This window comes from Culicoides brevitarsis, chromosome 2 (genome assembly GCF_036172545.1).
Source record: "Culicoides brevitarsis isolate CSIRO-B50_1 chromosome 2, AGI_CSIRO_Cbre_v1, whole genome shotgun sequence".
NCBI lineage: Eukaryota > Metazoa > Arthropoda > Insecta > Diptera > Ceratopogonidae > Culicoides > Culicoides brevitarsis.
The window spans coordinates 10444911-10463994 of NC_087086.1; the positions used below are offsets into that span (position 1 = coordinate 10444911).

Below are 19084 nucleotides of genomic sequence, written 5' to 3' on the forward strand. Positions count from 1 at the left end.
AATAGAGCTATAAAATCCTTCAGGTCATTAAAATCTCATAATTGACAGTATGAGTCATGTTTATTTGGTTTGTAAAATAAATTGAAGGTTTTACGATTGCTCTTTTGATATTAAATGACATGCAAGAGCTCTCAAGTATAATTAAGGGCACTTATATGGGAAAAAATTTTCCCTTCCTAATGACCAAAGATAGTCATACCAATGAGAGCTCTTCTAGAAGTTTTCTCTATAAATAAAAAAAAAATAATTGGTACAAAAAAGTCTTTGGGAATTAGGGAACTAACCTAAATATTTTCGTATTTTTATAAAAAAAAATTTTTTAATGTTCTTTGAGTTTAAAGAACATCTGAAAAACTAAAATCTACGAAAATGGCAAATTTACATTTTTGGGATTTAAATTTAAAAACACTCCATAAATCATGACTTGTTAAATTTATTGCTTGGTTTGGATTAATTAGAATAGATTTCTAGTTTGAAGTAGTTTCTTTTACAATTTTTGTCCTTTTTTGATAATTTTTTCCCAAAAGCTTAGGGCCTAATGGTAAATCTGCAACTTAATAAACTTACGTCACAAAAAACTTTAACTTAATTGCTTGAAAATCCTCCATTAAAATGCATCCATTTTTAAAAACCCCTTCTAAGCTACTCAAAAATTAACAAGATTATGAGCAGAGAGATTAAAAGTGAAAATTTTCCAACAATTTTCAAAAAAGCGAACACATTGCCAACTAATCCGAGTTAACAAACTTGAACAATGTCGCACTTTAGCACATAAATTGCCGTAATTTTTATCGTACAAACACATCAACGGTCAATAAAATAATTGTTAGTCGACCAGGCAAGTACTATAAGCAATAATATGGAGTTCGTGTTATTTTTTTTCAACAAACAAATAGCGGTGCGACGACCGAGGAACACCCGCAATCGATTATCATCGTGTGTGTTTGTTGGCGACAGATGTTTCTTTGGAAAATAGCAAATCAACCGCATGTCATGAAAATGAACGGATATCTAGCTGCTTGACTGAAACAATAATAATTTTTCGTGATAAATGGGTGTGAATTTATTTTTTCCTTTGAAAACAGAAACAATGCGAAAAACTTTGACCCTGAACTCTAAATCATAAAGCAGGTAGTTCATATCAAAAAAAAATAAATAATTGGGAAGACATCGATAAAATATTAATTATCCTCAGAAAATATGAAGGAATGGAAAAATAACGACGAAGGAAATTGAAAAAAAAATATCGAAGAAAAAAAAGGTTAGTCATATAAAAATAATAAGTAGACCAATTGGATACCGCCCCATATTACGAGACCGACGCAATGTCTTGTCTAGACAAGATTGGCTCGTAAAATAACATAACTAACGTTCAAGAGAGCAAGGGAAAGTTATTCGATTTGATGGGACTTTTTTCTGATGAAACTTTCGATCCCAAATGAATCGTAATTTATCTTGCTATGCGGTGACCTATTTCTGCCGTTATTACTATTGATCTACGCGAGAAAATATAAGTGTTTTCATCGACAGAGCGAAAAATGTGTTTCCGATGAAAATTCAAGAAAAATAAAAAGTATGGCAACGCTAAAATGACGGATGCAGACTTCCGTTGAAAATGGGTTGCAAAAAGGTATGAAATTTGCGAAAAAAAAGTGAACAATAGACGCAAAAAGGAGAAATTTGAGATCCGGATCATTTTTGTATCATTTGAATGTCAATAGAGATTTTGGTTGACGTTTTTGTTGTTGCCTTTTGAGTAATGGGAATGCTTCCTTCGTGAAATTGCATTAAGGATGGCGGAATTTTGGAAGTTATTTACTTAGCTGAGGATTTTTTCTCCTCTTTATAAATTAAAAACAAGGATGTTGTACATCAATTTGACCTATCGCTTATGGCATACTTGGTCTAGTGAAAGGACGAGGAAAAGTTAATGATGCTACAAGGGCTTGGAGGGACAAGGGGGGCAATTGCACCCCCCTTTTAAGTTTAAAAAGCACTAAAAATCACAAAAATGACACAAAATTTAACAAAAAGGTGATCTTATATAGATTTGCACCCCTCTTCGTGGTCCGCTGATAGCCCTCTGGATCCGCCTTTGTGATGCTACATCGACGAATTGGATGAGTTTTTTTTTGTTCTCATGAGAGCATGAGAGTTTTTAGATGCTTTTGTGTTAGTTAGACCTAAAGTAGTCCAAAACACCTAAATTTAAAATTCTAGAATGAGCTTAAGTGTTTCTGTGCATTTTTAGTGAGATCGGGTATGTCAAAGAGGTACTTGAGAAAACCCAAATGCACTAAAAAATGTCTAAAATCTCAATAGCTCTTTCCAGAATTTTGAATTTAGGTTTTTTTTACTACTTTAGGCCTAACTAACACAAATTTAACAAAAAATCTCATGCCATTTTTTTTTTCGATGAAATGCTGATATCGGATGATGTGTATTGGTTCATATTTTTTGGCTTTATTGTTGCTCCAAAAATCTCATTTGCACATTTTCAGAAAAGCAAGGTCAATTGTTAACTCATTCGTAATATATCTCAAACAGTGATTAAGAAAGATTTATGTTCGTGATTATATGATTAAATAATATCTTCTTCGATGATCATTTTTCTTCGCTTAGGTTAGGTTTGAGGATGCGGCTTCGTTTATGCGAGTTAATGATAATTATTATAAGGGTTCTTCTCTATGAGCTGATAATAAATTTGCTATAAATTATTTCTTATTAGAAATGTTCAATTTTTATGTTGGATTTAATTAACTCTAACGTAGACGAAATTTGATCCAACATAAAAATTAAACATTTTGAATTAAATAGAAATAATTTATACCGAATTTATTACCAACCTTTTGAAATGAACCCTTAGTCATAACCTCTTCTAATTTCTGAAATTTTGTAAAAAATTAGAACTTACCTTTCAAAATCAAACAGCATCTCGTTGTTCTTCGTCATTTACCCAAACAAGTTTTTTTGACACCCTTAACAGTATCAACAGTCGTCCGCTTGAAAAAGGTCTTCATTTCAAAAGGATCCAAATTAAGGATGAGCTATTCCTTCATATATAATTTTGTTATTATTGTCCTCTGTTTATCTTAACATTTTGAATTATTTTAATGGAAATTGACTCAGAAATGATAGAAAAAGGTCGCCTTTGAACAATAAAGAACTCTTAAAATCCCGAGAAATAATTTCCTGAAACATATATCATCTTTAAAAAGCATTCAAGTAGCGAAAATTTATGAATGCTTCCATAAATCTAAGATTTTCTTCCCTACTTGAGACAACCTTGACATTCACCATTCAAATAATAATTTCACGGAAGCCTCTTCACGGGGTAGACAATAGACACGTGTAGCAAACCTTCCCCTTTTATCAGTCTTCATGCAGCTTCTCCAACACTCGTCTACCCAGCTGCCCACGTGAGCATTTAATCAGCTGTCATCGCAAACGGGAAAATACCTGGAAAAGTATAATAGAAACAAGAAGCGCGTGTAATACATTTTTTTTCATACTTGAGCCTGTCATTCAAATAAAGCTCATCATCGTCAGGCGAAAGATGCAACGAAATGGAAATATCGCAGAAAATATTTTCTTTATGAGGAAATTCAGTCATTCGGAGGACACAAATCCCGAGAGAAACAAAAAAAAACTTGCAAAAAAAATATGTTAAGTAACTCCCACGAATAAATTTACTTCTTCTACTCGAACATCTCGAGTTCTTTTGCGAGGGAATTCGTTGTTTACCTCAATTTACTTTTCCGATGTTATTGCGAAGGTAATTTCCAATATTGAAAGCGAACGAAATTGTTATTGTTACTTTTTTTCCGTGCGTTGTTATTTATTCGAAGATACAAAGGAAAAAAGTTAGAGGACAGCGGAAGCGAGTTTTGCAGGAAATGTATCACTTTACGGATGACAGATAAAAATAGATCGATATTTACATCGTGTTATCAGGATTTGTTTGTTGTTTGTTACAGCATGCCATGTTGCATCACGCGCCACTTTATCAAATGAAAAGAATTGAATTTTCATGTTTTTTTTCTTTCTTCTTTTATTTTCAGAGGTACTCAGCCTATATCGAAGCCAGTTGACAGAGTATGAAAGACAGGAAATTGACAAGTTCCCCGAAATTTGGTATCTTGGCTTGGATTCTTGCAAAATAAATGCCAAGCCGGGAACAGCTCTTAATTCTGGATATGATGACGATAATGGTAGTTATAATAAGGTAAGTTTAATTTATGTTTTGATTAAAAAAAAATAATCAAAAATTCAATTAATTAAATTTTTTTTTTAAATTTTAATTTAAACTAAAAATTGATTGAATTAAAATTTTATAAATCTTAAATAAAAATATGTTAGAAAAATTAAAATTCGTTAAATGTCATTTCAAAAAATAACCGTTAAAAATTTGAAAATCGCCTTTTCGATAATTCAAACTAAAATTTGAATTAAATCCAATGTTAATGATCGATAGAATGTCTTTTTTGTTTTAATTAAAAAAAAAATAAATAAATTTAAACCAAATTTTGTACAAAATGTCAAAAAAAAATAAAATTCGTTAAATGTCAATTAAAAAAATGACAGTTAAAAATTTGAAAATCGCCTCTTTGATAATTCAAACTAAAAATTTGCTTTAAATTTTTTTCAAGTTAAAGCAAAAACTCACAAATTCTTTTAAAAAATTAAGAATGGTTTAAAACTTTATATATAAAAAAAATTAATTTTAACCAAAATTTTGTAAATCTTTTCTAAAAAAAATAAAATTCGTTAAAATTGAAAAAAAATAACACTTGAAAATTTGAAAATCGCCATTTTTCTAATTCAATTTTTTTTTTAAATTAAATTTCTTACCAGGTAATTCACGATCACATTTGCTACCGCTACGAAATTCTCGAAGTCATCGGAAAAGGTAGCTTTGGTCAAGTAATTCGCGCATTAGACCACAAAACCAATCAACATGTCGCCATCAAAATTATTCGTAACAAGAAACGGTTTCACCATCAAGCCCTCGTCGAAGTCCGGATTCTCGATGAGCTACGAAAACGCGATGCCGACAGCTCTCACAACGTCATCCACATGCTCGACTACTTCTACTTCCGAAATCACTTGTGCATTAGCTTCGAATTGATGAGGTAAGTGATGCACTTTGCACTTTAAGTTTGTCGTTTACTTACTTTGCTGCGCCCGACTCGAGAGAACAACATAATTAAATCTGAGCGAAACGATAATTAAAAAAGTTTTTTCATCACGCCTCCGCCTCTTAATGCAGCGTGTTCATAAAAATAAATAGTTGAATTATAAATCATATTATTTTGCTTGTCGTGCGGTTTCGACAGCATTTGTCGCGCATCGCATCCTTCTCGCGTTTTTTTTGCATGTTGTTGATGAAAGGACGTCGAATGCAAGTTTTTATTTTTTTAACGTAATTAAAATTGAAGGACCGTGTTATTATTTTCATGAAATAAAATGAAAGCAGTGCATTTTCCCACGTTTAGATAGCTCGTCATTAGCGGAAATTGTGTTGAACAAAAGTTTCTTGAAACATGAAAAATTGTTCATTAAATGAATGAATAAAAATGAAAAATAGTGCTTTGTACCTGCTGAAAGCCATTTATAACTCATTTATTTCTTACCCTTCTAGGTTTCTTTATTAAAGTTGACCTTTTTCCGCAAGTGATTTATTTTTGGGTTCAAAAAGATTATCTAGGCAAACAAAATTATTTTTTATTATTGTGACACACGGAGGAGAATTTTGTCGAAAATATCACGTATTTGACATTTTTTGCGATGTTACAAAGAAAAAATAAATTATAAACATTTTTTTTAAATTAATTAAAAACATTTTTAAAAAAATTAATTAAAAAAATAAGAATCACGTAGAAAATTTTATAAAAAATTTTATTAAAATTATTATTTATTTAAAAAAAAAATATTATTAAAAAATTATATTTTTTTATTTGATTTTTTATTTTTTAAAATAAAATTTATTTTATTAAAAAATTAAGCTTTAAAAGAATATTCGATTTTCAATTGAAATTTTTATGACAACCAAAATTGCTTCTATAGACGTCTTTTTTGAACATTTTTAAAAGAAGAAAATTTTAAATAATAAAATTTTAATGAAAATTGAAATAAAAATATTCGATTTTCATTGAAATTTTAAAAATTTTTGTCTTCTTTATGACAAAATTGAAAATTAAAAATAATAAAATTTCAATGAAAATTGATTTAAATGAGTTTGTTAAAATTTTTCATTTAGTTCTTATTGAATATTAATTTTATTTTTTTTTATTAGAGAAAAGAAAATTTTATAAGACCTAATTTTAATTAATTTTTAATTTTTATTAATTTTTATTTTTAAATAATTTATTTCCGAAATAATATTTTAAAAAAATTTTATGAATTTTTCTTTGAATTATTTTTCTTACCAACGAAAGTTCCCTGCCACGAGTATCCTCATCGTGGCTTGATAAATACTTATCATTAATTTTCATTTTTGAGAAAATCTGAAGTGTTTGTCTGTCTATCACAGTCTTCTCATCAAAACACGCAAAATTAAGACTTCATCATTGTTCATTTCATTAAATTAATCCGCATAGCAACTGGTCTGTTATTACAATTTTTTCTTTGCACGCGCTTTAAATTTGTAGAAAAATAATAAAAAGCCACGTGAATTTAATTTTTCTAATAAATAAAAATTTAAAAACAATTTCCGTTAAAGTTGAACCTTTTTGACCTTCTTTCGTAATTCTATAAAAAAATAAAAAGAAAATGCTCGAAAAAAGTTGCGTCAAAATCATACTTAGGACACTGTGTGGGTACCGTTGCGATCCAAGCCCAAAATTATGAGAAATGTAAAAAAAAAGTTGTAAGACTCACTTCATGTTTTAAGGCAATTAATATTTTGTTTTATTTATAATTTTTCTGGTACGTTCGAGAAACGGTACGACAAAAAATGCCTAGATACAATAAAAAGTTTAATGTTAAGGACACGTTTTAAAAATTATTGTTGAATAAACTTTATGATTGTTTTTTCGTTCGTTCGTTCGTGAATTGGGCTCTGCGACATTTTTCACAAAAAAAATATATATTTATATAATTTTCCTTTTTTGCAGCATAAACTTGTACGAGCTGATTAAGAAGAATAATTATCAAGGATTTAGCTTGAGCCTCATTCGGAGATTTTGTAACTCAATAATCAAATGTTTGAGACTTTTGTATCACGAGAACATTATTCACTGTGATTTGAAACCCGTAAGTAATTTTTTAACATGTAAAAAAATATTTTTTTAAATAAAAATAGAAAATTTTGATTTTAAATATTAAAAATATTTTTTTTTTATTTTAAAATAATTTTTTAATAATCATTAAAAATATTCCTTAAATAAAAAAAAAAAATTAGAAAAAAAAATAAAATAATTTAAAAATTAAATACCTAATTTTTTTAAAAATTATTTTTTTATTTTATTTTATTTTTATTTAAGGAATATTTTTTAATGATTATTAAAAAACTATTTTAAAATAAAAAAAAATAAATTTAAAATAAAAAAATTATTTTTAAAAAAATTATTGATTTTTTAAATTATTTTTTTTTTTAATTTTTTTTTTTTTTTAATTAAATAAAAAATAATTTTAAAATATAAATTTAAAAAAATAAAAATAAATAAATAAATTTTTAAATACAAATTATATTAATTTATTAATTATTATTTTTAAAAAAATACGATTTAAAAAATATATTTTAATTTTTTTTTATTTTCAAAAAAAACAGGAAAACGTTCTTCTAAAACAACGCGGCAGTAGTTCAATAAAAGTCATCGATTTCGGCAGCTCTTGCTACTCGCACCGCAAAGTCTACACTTATATCCAATCACGTTTCTATCGGTCACCGGAAGTAATTCTCGGATTATCATATGGCACGCCAATCGACATGTGGAGTTTAGGTAAGTCAAACAACAACAAAAAAAATAAATCCTGCATAATAATTTTTGTTTTTCCAATATGTTGCTGTGAGGTATGACGGGCGACTACGACATTAGTCAAATGTCAGAAAAACCCGTGCACATACTAAATAATTCAATTTGTTGAACAAATTTTTCCGTTATTTGTCTTTTTTTGCCGGTCTGTGTGTTGCCAACAACATTCGAAACTCTTTCTGATGCAATAATCGCGTGTCACGAAATTTTTTTTTTATACAAATTGTGTGCAAAAGACAAGACATTCTTCCATAATGTAAAACTACAAAAAAAAAATAAACTATCAAAAAAAAAGAGTAAGTAATAATAATGCAGGCAGTAAATACTAATTTATTGCAATAAAAGTGACGTATTTACTTTGCTCACTGAACTAAAAAGACAAACAAACAACAACATGGAGACCAGAAATATTTTGTTATTTTTTTTACATGGAAAAGTTTTTTAGCTTTAGTCTGGCATGCGGCGCACATGTACAAACGTGACACACAAAGGAATATTTAATGGTAATATTAATGACAAAAGTTGGTCTTATGAGTCTTGCAAGAAAAGCACATCTTTTAAAACAGAAAATTCACAAACAGAATTAAATTATTTTAAACTCTAAATGGCTCTTGGATTTATGTTTGTTTCTTTTGAAATTTTAATCCTGGCTCAGACGAGTGTTGATGATGACTTTTCGGTTCAGTGAGTCCCTTGTGAACTGTCTCAATCTAGTTTTAATGGAATTTTTGAATAAATAGCCAGATTCCTTTTATTTGCGGATTTATACCTTTTTGTGCCTACCTCGCGTTGTAGTTGCACTAATATGCTTTTAATTTGCTTTGATGCGGATATCACTTTGAAAAGAGTGAAAATTCAGTGGAAAATCTGTCGATAAATGAAGCTAATTAAAAACAGCGCTGTTCGATAAACAGCAAAAACCAAGAAAAGAGTAAAATGTTAGAGAACAAAGGAGGAATTTAGCTAATTAAAATTGTTTTAAAATGCTTTATAAGAATTTCTGCTGAAAATGTTTCATTAGATTATAATTTCATGAAGTTTTGTTTTTAGAGGAAAATTATTTAAAACTATCGAAATTTAAATGATTTTCTTAAGACTTTTTTTCAAAAAAAAAAAAAAAAAAAAAAAAAAGATATTTTATTCAACTTAACAAAAATCTTGAAAAATGAAACTTTAAATAATTTTTTTTAAAAGAAAATTTTAATTTTTGAGGAAAATAATTAACAGAGTCGCAATTTAAAAAACCTTGAGTAGGATGAAAAAAACTAAAATTCCTGAAAATTGCGTATTAAAATTTTCATACTCATAAAACACTCTAATTCCTCTCCGCAAGCATTGAACCAGAAACAACAAAATAACATAAAAAACAAGAAAATTTCTTCCTCTAAACTCCCAGCTGGAACTCGCATTAATGTCCTCCCTTCGCTACCATTTTCTTGTTTGGCTGCCAACTTATCTTCGGTATTCCTTTGTTCCCCTACATTTCGTTTTATTTAGCCTGCTGTTTATGTTAAAACTTGCAATAAATTTATTAATAATAATAAAAAATGGAATTCCATGACATCCAATTCGCTGTTCTTGTCCCGGACTTGTTTTCATGACATCATAAAATAAAATTGTCATAAAAAGAAAAACTTTTGCTGCGCACACTATCCTTCTTGCATTTCCTTTAAACTTTATTTTCTTACGTGAGGAAAATTCATATTTCTCTCTGGAGTTCAGCAAATTCATTATTATTAAAATTTGTTGATTCATTTATTTCCGTATAACTTGAAATTTTGTTCATTTGTCAGTTACTAGCGAGAAATTTTCTCATGCCTTCCGGGTGTATTGACACGAAAATGAACACTCAATTTTATCACAATTGACTTTTTATCTGATTTTTTCTTGTTCACACTTTTTTTTTGCGTGTCGCAAGGAGAAAAGTAGATCAACTATTTGAGATTTTTTATAATCCTATTATCGCTCTTGTATTTTGTTCCATTTTTTATCCCCCATTTTCTTATCGTGCTTCTCCTTTCTTCTCTTATCGATACTTCAAATCTCCTTTTTGTACAAAGAACCTCATTGTCATTGATTGTTATTACAATGAAAAGAAAAAGAAAATATGAGAAAAACTTTTCATCAGCTGCATACTTATTGAAATTCTGTCTCGGTTTTCTTGGAAAAGTAACAACATTGTGAAAATTGTGTTGCTGCGAAAATGCTGTGCTTTTTTTATTATTAAAAAGAATGGAAGAAAACATCGCACATGCAAGTGATAGTTGAGAAAAATATTTTCTGCTCCGACACTTTTTGTGCGCTCATTTCATGTTTTCACGAAACTTTTGTCATGTAAATGCACGTTTTTTTGTTATGCAAAAGATGTCCACGTGAACTCAATCCTACTTTTCTGTATGTGAGATATTTCTCCATCCGGTGGCTTGCTTCACAGTAGTAAATGGGTTGATGATGACAACATGTATTAAATTTCAGACTATCATCATCGGAGAAACATCATAAGAGTAGAAAAACGTCACAAAGGGATTCCAAGTCACGTGGTTATTTGAAGCTCGAGTAATAAATTTAAGGTTGAGCTTTGACAAAAAAGAAATATTGACAAAAGTTTTGATATTTTGTCAAAATCAAAAGATCTGATGGAAAAATAATAAAAACTTTATACAGAAATAGAGGATGATCTTCGCAGTCAATTCGTTCTTCAAACATCCTCCTCTTTGGTAATGTGATAATCCGAATCTAAACATTCTACATTGAGATTCATTACATCTTACGACATCGAATATTACCATTTTTATTATGAACATTATTCATTGAGCTTCTTGTATGATTTTTTAGTTTGTGCTTCAGCAATTTAACTATTTGCAATACAATTCAGATCAGTGAAATCCACAGTTACTTTATTGATCTTTAAGTTTAAGTCAGATTTAATTCTTTTTGTGATGAGATCGTTTAGCTTTATTCTAGTTCTTTCCTGTTTACTATTAGAATCTTCTTTTTGACTCATACTTATCACATTTGTCAGAGGAACAGGAGCTACAAACCTTGAACTAAATTATAGAATTGACATAATTGCTTAATTACTTTTTCCTTATGTGCTTCGGTCCATGGCTCTTGAAATGAGTTAATATTAGAAAATTTTTATGAGTTTATCAGATTTAAAAAAAATACTTACATACGATAAATTTCTCTCGTCATGAAGTTAAATCTTCAAAGTCCTCTTTCTTTTAACCTTAGCATTAGAATTTTCAGGTTCTTGCTCTCCAAAATATTTTTTTGAAATGTTACATAAAACTTACCCATCTTCATCTTAACTTAATAACTTCGAGGTTCGAAAACTCCTGTAAACTGTAATCTCCATATCTGTTCATCTCCCATATTCATAGCAAAAGAACATTATGATACAACACATTTACTTTTATGTGTCATGTTTTCTCTGCATATTGTTTAAATATATGTTTTATCGAATCGACAAAAGACAGTCATTCATTCGTGAAAATGGGTTAAGACCGTGTAATAATAAACTTTAATGTGTTTTCTAACCCTCCTTCAGTTCGAAAGACGCTGTCTCTTCCAATAAATTTATCGGTCTTTGTCTCTGTCCATTAAAAGTCAACCTCATTTAATCTCGCCTTATCAAAATTGCTCAAGACGCGAGCGACACTTTTGTCCTCCATTTCTGTAATCAATAAATCACGATAATGAATGGCTTTTCAATGTAACCCAAAATGAACAAATAAGGAGTTAAGTACTGGAAAACGACAATACCTCGGTCTGAACTATTAAAAACATTCATTTAACATGAAAGACGAGATGTAGGTCAAGAAAACATGGAATGGACCGAAAAAAAGGGAGAACATAAATAAATAACGAGAGCATGAGAAGACGTGAAATGAAATTGCGAGAAAAAATATTAAACTTATACGGAAAATAGGTGAAGAAACAAAATAAATAAAAAATTACGAGTGGATACACCTATATTTACCTTTTTTCCTGCCACTGAGCTGTGTGATAATCAATAAAGTACGGAAAATACAGCTTCTCCTCATATGTGCGTCGTAATGGCTCCTCTTTTCTTATTTATACCATCAGGTGTGTCTTATCCTCCGCAGCTACCGCAACAACTGAGGATGTGAAAAAAAAAACAATTCTATGAAAGGAAATTGCTAAATTTTGTACAACGAACCTTTTCAGACATCGAGCATTTGAGTTTTAGTGGTATTTAAAATATTTACGATTCTTGCAATTTATTGATAAGACCCGAAATTTTAAAACGGATTTAATTTTTTAAAAGGCATTATATGAAGGAAATTGTAACTTGAAAGGACGGGCGAGTCTATTCGTGAAAAAGTTCAAGGTCACTTGATATCAATTTTACTTAGAGATGTCAAAAACGGTTATTTTCACATTTTTATACTCCTCATCAGATCTTGACAGATCATTCATATCTTTCAAAAGCAATTTCTTTAAAAGTTTGAAAAATTAGCTTATAAATTTCTATAAAAATTCTAAAATTGCAAGTTTAGTAGGTTAAAATCTATTTTATGCTGATTTGAAAGGTTTTTATTGAGGTTATAACTTTTATTGAGGTTATGTTTATTTCAAAGATGTAAATAAAATTATTCGTTAAAAATACGAGGACTTTTACTGATTTCCTCAAAAGCTGTAAAATAGCTAGAAATCGTAAAAAACCTTCAAAAAATTGTCAATTTTAAATAAAAACTTTTAATTTGAAGCTCTTGAAAGCCTTTTTTATTTAAAAATTCAATTGTTTGTTTGTTTATTACCAAGATTCATTTGATTATTTTGTTTCATCGTGACAACATTTTGATCACACAACTAAATAACAGAATAATCCAAACAAAAAAAATGGTGCAAAAAGCAATAAATTTTTTATTACTTACCCACAGAGAGACCAAACACGACATCCTCGTTCGACATAAATTTTCGCATCAAAAATATATATTTCCACATCAATCAAACGTGTGTGCGTGTGTTCTCCTATTTATTGGCAAATAATTGGCAATAGCTGACTGGACAAAAAACATACGTCGCCTACAAATTATTATTGATTACCCTCATACCTCTGATGTTAATTCCTTCTCTCTCACACACAGTGACATGGAAAAATAATTGAAATTTGCATAAAATGTGACATCATAACAACAAACTAAATAACTCTTGTCTCTTTTTGTGTCACAGGTTGTATTTTGGCTGAATTGTATACCGGCTATCCATTGTTCCCCGGAGAAAATGAAGTAGAACAGTTGGCGTGCATTATGGAGTTGATCAATTTGCCGCCAGAGGAATTGATTAATCAGGCAACGAGACGCAGATTATTCTTTGGTAAGTTAAATTTTTTTTTGTAAAATTTTCTGAAAAAAATTTATTTTTTTTTTAATTTTAAAAAAAATAATTAAAAAAAAAAAATTTGAAAAACTTCTTCAATAAAAATTTTACTAAAAAAAATTCTTGCCTTTAAAATAAAAAATAAATTAATGAAGCATTAATTTGATAAAAATCCAATAAAAATAATATTTTTAAATATTTAAAGAAAATAAATTAAATATATTTTTTTTAATTTAATAAAAAAAAGTTAAATTTAATAAAATAAAAATTTTTGAAAATTAAAAAAAAAATAATAAATTAAATTGAAAAAAAAAAAATTAATTGTAATTAATTTTAAATTAAATTTTAAATTTTAATTAATTAATTAATTAAAAAACAAAAAAAAATTAACAAAATAAAAAATAAATTAATGAGCATTAAATTGATAAAATAAAAAATTTAAACATTTAAAAAATAAAAATTAATTTTAAAAAATATTTTTAAATTCAATTTAAAAAATTTAAAAAAATATAAATAATTTAAAATTTGAGGAAAAAAAATAAAATTAATTTTATTAAAATTTTACTATTATTTTTTTCATTAAAAAATTGAAATGAAATAAATTAATAAATAAATAAAAAACATTGCCTTAGAAAGTTGACAAAAAATTAATTTAAATTTTAAAATTATTAAAAAAAATAAAATTTATGAAAAATATTTAATTTTAAATTTTAATTTATTTAATAAATATTAATAATTAATAAATTAAATTAAACAATTTTTTATATTACTTACCAAAATAATAAAAATTAAAAATTAGATTAAAACAATGAAACTAATTATTTAATCAATTTTTTTAGACTCCCGTGGCAATCCCCGAACAACGACAAACTCCAAGGGCCGCAAACGCAAGCCAGGCAGCAAAACGATCTCACAAGCACTCCGCTGCAACGACACCTTATTCATCGATTTTGTCACCAAATGTCTCGAGTAAGTAAACGACACACTCCAATTATAAAATTAAATTATTATGTCGTCTGCCTCAAAATCATACTTTGTAATTATATTGTGAGCAAAATGAGCACACACGAGACAAGTTTCCTCCCCGAAAAATTTGAATTTTACTTTTTTACAACCGGCATGTTGCCGCGTGTCTGAAGACATAAAAAGCTGTTACCCCCGAAAAAAATATTTTTTTCGTTTTTTAATGAAAACATGTGCGAAAAATTGACTGTTTAATTCACACCTTAACCTGACGGAGGGAAGGTAATGATTAGCATGACAGAGGTAAACACCGTAAAAAAAAATCAACGAAAAGCGTGCGGTTTGCTGCTTTTCCGCAACAAACACTTTCAAGGTCGACCGGGGAACACATCGTGATGAGACGAAGGACAACAAAAAAAAGTTGTTTGTTTTTTTCATCTCGTTTCGTATTTTTTGTCTTCTGCGTATTTCCCTGATGAGGAATAAGACACCGCATTAATCTTGATACGATACAATTTTTTTTCGTACGAAATCGAATATTTTTTATTTTACTCCAAGAAACGACAAAAAAAAATTGTTAAATATGACTCTCGATCCAATTTGTCAAGTGACTGATGTCAACAAATCCGGCAAAAACGTCGGGTTTCTCGTTCAAGTGTCGCGGACAATCTTCTGCTTTGAAGTGCTCCTTGAAGGGACTCGTTGGAATGTAATCGACTCCCTTTAAATACCATTTTCCGTTTTGTGTGCCGTCATTCGCTTGCACATAAAGTCCCGATCGGGTCTTGTGAGTGCATGCATCGTTACTGAACTCTGCACAAATTATCGTGTTCATGCCGTGATCGATGTCGGAAAAGTTCGCCAACTTTATGGGATGCAAGTGCGAAGCGCAAATTGTTGTTTCAATCGTGGATTTGCGATGGAAAGTTTTCGGGCAACGAATGGCGGGAGTCCAAACTGGTTCGGCATTCAAGACGTAACCCATCTGTTCGGGACGTAACTCGCACCAATTGCTGTCTTGATGACAAAGACAAATGGGGGCGACATGTTCGTTGAATTCGACGGGTTTGTCGAGACGTAAGAGAACGAAATCTGCATAAGCGCCAATTTTTTGGTTTTCAGGATTCGAAATTATTGCTTTGATCTGAAAAATTTAAAAAAAAAATTATTTTATTTTATGAAAAATATTTAATTAATTTTTTTTTAATTTTAAATAAAATTTTATTTAATAATTAATTTAAAAAAATAAAAATAATTAAATACTGAGTAAAAAAAAAAGAATAATAAGATAATTTGAAAGTTCTTAATTTTTTTTTTAATTTTTTTAACCACGTGGTTTTTTATTTTTTTTTTAATTTAGGCGAATAAATTTAATATATCAATTTTTTGTCTCCCCCCCACGGATTTTGTCGAAAAAATTTTGAAAAAATAAAAATTTAATTTAAAATATTTTTGACATTTTTGGAATTTTTATATTAAAAAATTTTTTTAAAAAAATTAATTACAAAAAAAAACATTTTTTTAAAACGTTTTTAAATATTTATTTTGGAAGATTTTAATTGATTTTTCTTTACTTTTGAAATTTTAAAATTTTTTTAAATAAATTTAAGAATTTTTTTGTTTAATGTCTAAAAACGTTAAAAAATTACAAACAAAAAATTCAAAAATATTTATTTTTTTATTTACCCCTTTTATTATGGGACAAAAAATGAATTTTATTTATTTATTATTTTTATTTTTTTATTTAAATAATTTATTTAATTAATTTAAATTTTTAATTTTTCTTTTAATAAATTTTAAATTTAATTAAAAATTAAAAATAAAAAAATTTAATTTTATTTATTTTATTTTAATTTATTTTAATTTTTTGACAAAATAACCAAAAAAAATCATTTAAATTTGAAATTTTAACTCACAGTTCTTGATTGAACGGCTTGAATTCGTTGCAAATTAGCCGATTCCCCGACAAAAACGACAAATTTATCCGGCAAATGCGGTTTCGTGCCCTTAAAAATCGATTCTGGCGCGATAATTAGATCTCTGGACACTAACGTGCCCCCGCTGGCATGAATAAGTGATGGATACTGTAAGAAAATTCAATTAATTTCAATAGGAAATCCGGTCATAGATGGATTTTACTTACATCGGCATGCTTCAGATAGATCGACACAAACCACGGAAATTGATTAAAATGCTCGGAAGTTTCCAAGGAAGTATTGTATTCGCCACACACTTGCCCAAGTTCTTCGTGCAAGTGAAAGGAATGACAAAAACGGAGAAAATTAATTAAAATTACACCAAATATGAACATTTTTAATGGAGAAAATTTCAGTTTAACGACTTAATTGAGGCACAGATGCAACACAACTGCTGCATTTTGTGTGTTTAAGAGACGATTCTCTTGCAATATCTGAGGTCAAGGGACTTTAAATGATGTTGCTTGTCAAGTTCTATTTCTATTTCTTTGTTACGTTCTTGGATGTGAAACTCGTTTTGAACGATTTTGTTAAAATTAATAAAATTTTAAAAATATAAAAAATAATTTAAAGGAATATCTTTAAAAAATAATTAAAATTAATTAAAAATTAACAAAAAAATAAAATTAAAAAAAATATTTTCATGAAGTTTATAACATTTTATATAAAATTTTTTAATTTAAATTTTCCAAAAAATAATATTTTTATTTATATTTAATTTATTAATTTTTAATCGTTAAGTAATTTTTATAAAATTTATAAATAAATAAATTTAAATAATTTTTAAAAATTAAATTTTAATTATTTAATTTAATTTTTAAATAAAAAAAAAATTGAAAGAATTCAAAATTTTTTTTTGAAAAATATTTAATTAATTAAAATATTAAAATTAATTAATTAATTTAAAATTAAAAGTATGAAAAAATTTTCTGGCATAAAATTTTCAACTTTTAAATTTTTATTTTATATTATTTTTTTTTATTTAAAAAAAAAATAATTTTTTCAACAATTTTTAACATGAATCTTAATTTTCTTTTCAGATGGGATCCCAAAAAACGCATGACTCCCGATGAAGCTGCCCATCACGAATGGCTCCAACCATCAGCGACACCCACATACATCGTCTCCAAGACAGCTCGCGAACAAAGCAAGGAAAACAGCGAAAGTCAGAACAGCTTACTCCACAAATACGGTCGAAATCAACCAATTACTCCGAATACGATCTTGCCTGAAATTAAAACGCCGTCAAATCGGATCGGCCAAAGATTTTCAAAAGAAAAGACCAAAGGTAAATTTTTTTAAAAGTAAAAAAAAAGTCAAACTGCTTCATTAATTTAACTTTTCTGCTCGCTTGTAGTGATGACAACGTCAACTAGTGATTTAGAAATTGCACAGCAACAGTACTCGCTGCACCGCCTGTATCAAGCAAGTGAGTTAGATCGTAAAAAAGTAAAAAAAAAACAATTTTTTAATGAAATTTTTAATGACAGGAACAAATGGTACCAAATACGGATCTAGTCATCACACGAACGGCGCCACAAACACATCCGCTGGCATGGCACACTCGCAAAGTACCGGCGACGTCACATCCATCTTTGGGAGGGCATGACGTGGAACGCAACCGGAACACGTGAAATTTAGTCATTTTGATGATGCCACAGATTTATTGTAACACCTGCCTGTAAATACGTTTACTATTGTTAGTGAGGAGATAAATTTTTAATGCAAGAAACAAAAAAAAATTAAATTAAATTAAAATTACGACGAAACATGTTTTCCATTAATTACAATTTATGACAATGATTGAAGCCAAAGGTGGTTAAAAATAAGTGTAGATGTCAAAAACAGCTTAAAATGGTCCAAAACGTGATAAAAAAAAATAAAAATTAATTTTTGTAGAAATTACTCTATTGGAGGATGAATAAGTTGCTGATCCAAAGAGTTGAATTAATTAGTCAAAAAAATAAAATAATATTTTAATCTAAATAAAATGAAAATCCAAGACTGCTGTGCCCCACTTTCTGTAAATTAAAATAAAATAAATTACGATAAAAAGTAGAAATATTTAAAATTTAATGTAGTGAAAAATTATCCAATTTTATAAATTTTAAGGCAATTTTCAACGACGATGAACTCCAAAAAAATTCAACGTCTCCTATAAATAAATTTAAAAAAAAAATTGTATCTGAAAACGCAAAAAACGAATTGACCAAGAAAATTACCTGAAAAGAAAAAATATTAAAGAAACGGACATTATGAGATATAAAAATGACAATATTTGTAATAAAAAAAAATAAAAAGGTAAAAAAATTAGAAGTTGTCATAGTGAAATTTACTTAAGGAATTTTTATCGGATTTTGCAAAAAAAAAACTTTTTAATAATCAATTAAATATTATTACATAAGATTCTTTCATATTTAGACCAAAATAGAACAAAAAAAAATAAAATCCAGTAACACAAGCTCAAGAATGTTGCAACAAATATTTCGTTTGAATAACAAACAAACAGCTAGCTGGACTTAATTTTTTCATAATCTTTAAAAATAGCAAAGCTGCCGGTTACAGCTTTCTTTTTTCATTCTTTATATTAAAAAATAATAATATTTCTGCTTTGAATCTCCAAAAAATGCTTCCATTGCCTGCCAGCTACTTTCACCATGACCACAAAAAAGCCATGAATCCTTTTTTTATTACAAAAAATAATAAAAAAAATAAAATTTCTGATAATCATAAATAAAAAAAAATAAATTTTTAAATTTAGAAAAAAAAATGGTACTAATAATTTTAATCAAAAATAATATTTTAAAAAAATCTTTTATGTAT

At 27.9% G+C, this 19084-nt stretch overlaps 1 protein-coding gene across 2 annotated transcripts in view; it reads left to right on the forward strand.

Moving 5' to 3' along the window:
• Positions 1-18271, forward strand: part of LOC134831125 (dual specificity tyrosine-phosphorylation-regulated kinase 2) — a 58047-nt gene extending 39776 nt beyond the window's left edge. Inside the window, exons 5-13 of one of the 2 annotated variants that reach the window (XM_063844781.1) lie at positions 4062-4225; positions 4855-5132; positions 7116-7254; positions 7772-7943; positions 13176-13319; positions 14162-14291; positions 17302-17549; positions 17619-17690; positions 17752-18271. In XM_063844781.1, the coding sequence (XP_063700851.1) occupies positions 4062-4225; positions 4855-5132; positions 7116-7254; positions 7772-7943; positions 13176-13319; positions 14162-14291; positions 17302-17549; positions 17619-17690; positions 17752-17870 (1466 nt within the window). In that variant the 3' untranslated portion in view covers positions 17871-18271. The remainder of the gene's footprint in view (positions 1-4061; positions 4226-4854; positions 5133-7115; positions 7255-7771; positions 7944-13175; positions 13320-14161; positions 14292-17301; positions 17550-17618; positions 17691-17751) is intronic. The other variant, XM_063844782.1, reaches the window with a different exon arrangement.
• Positions 18272-19084: the final 813 nt, after the last annotated feature.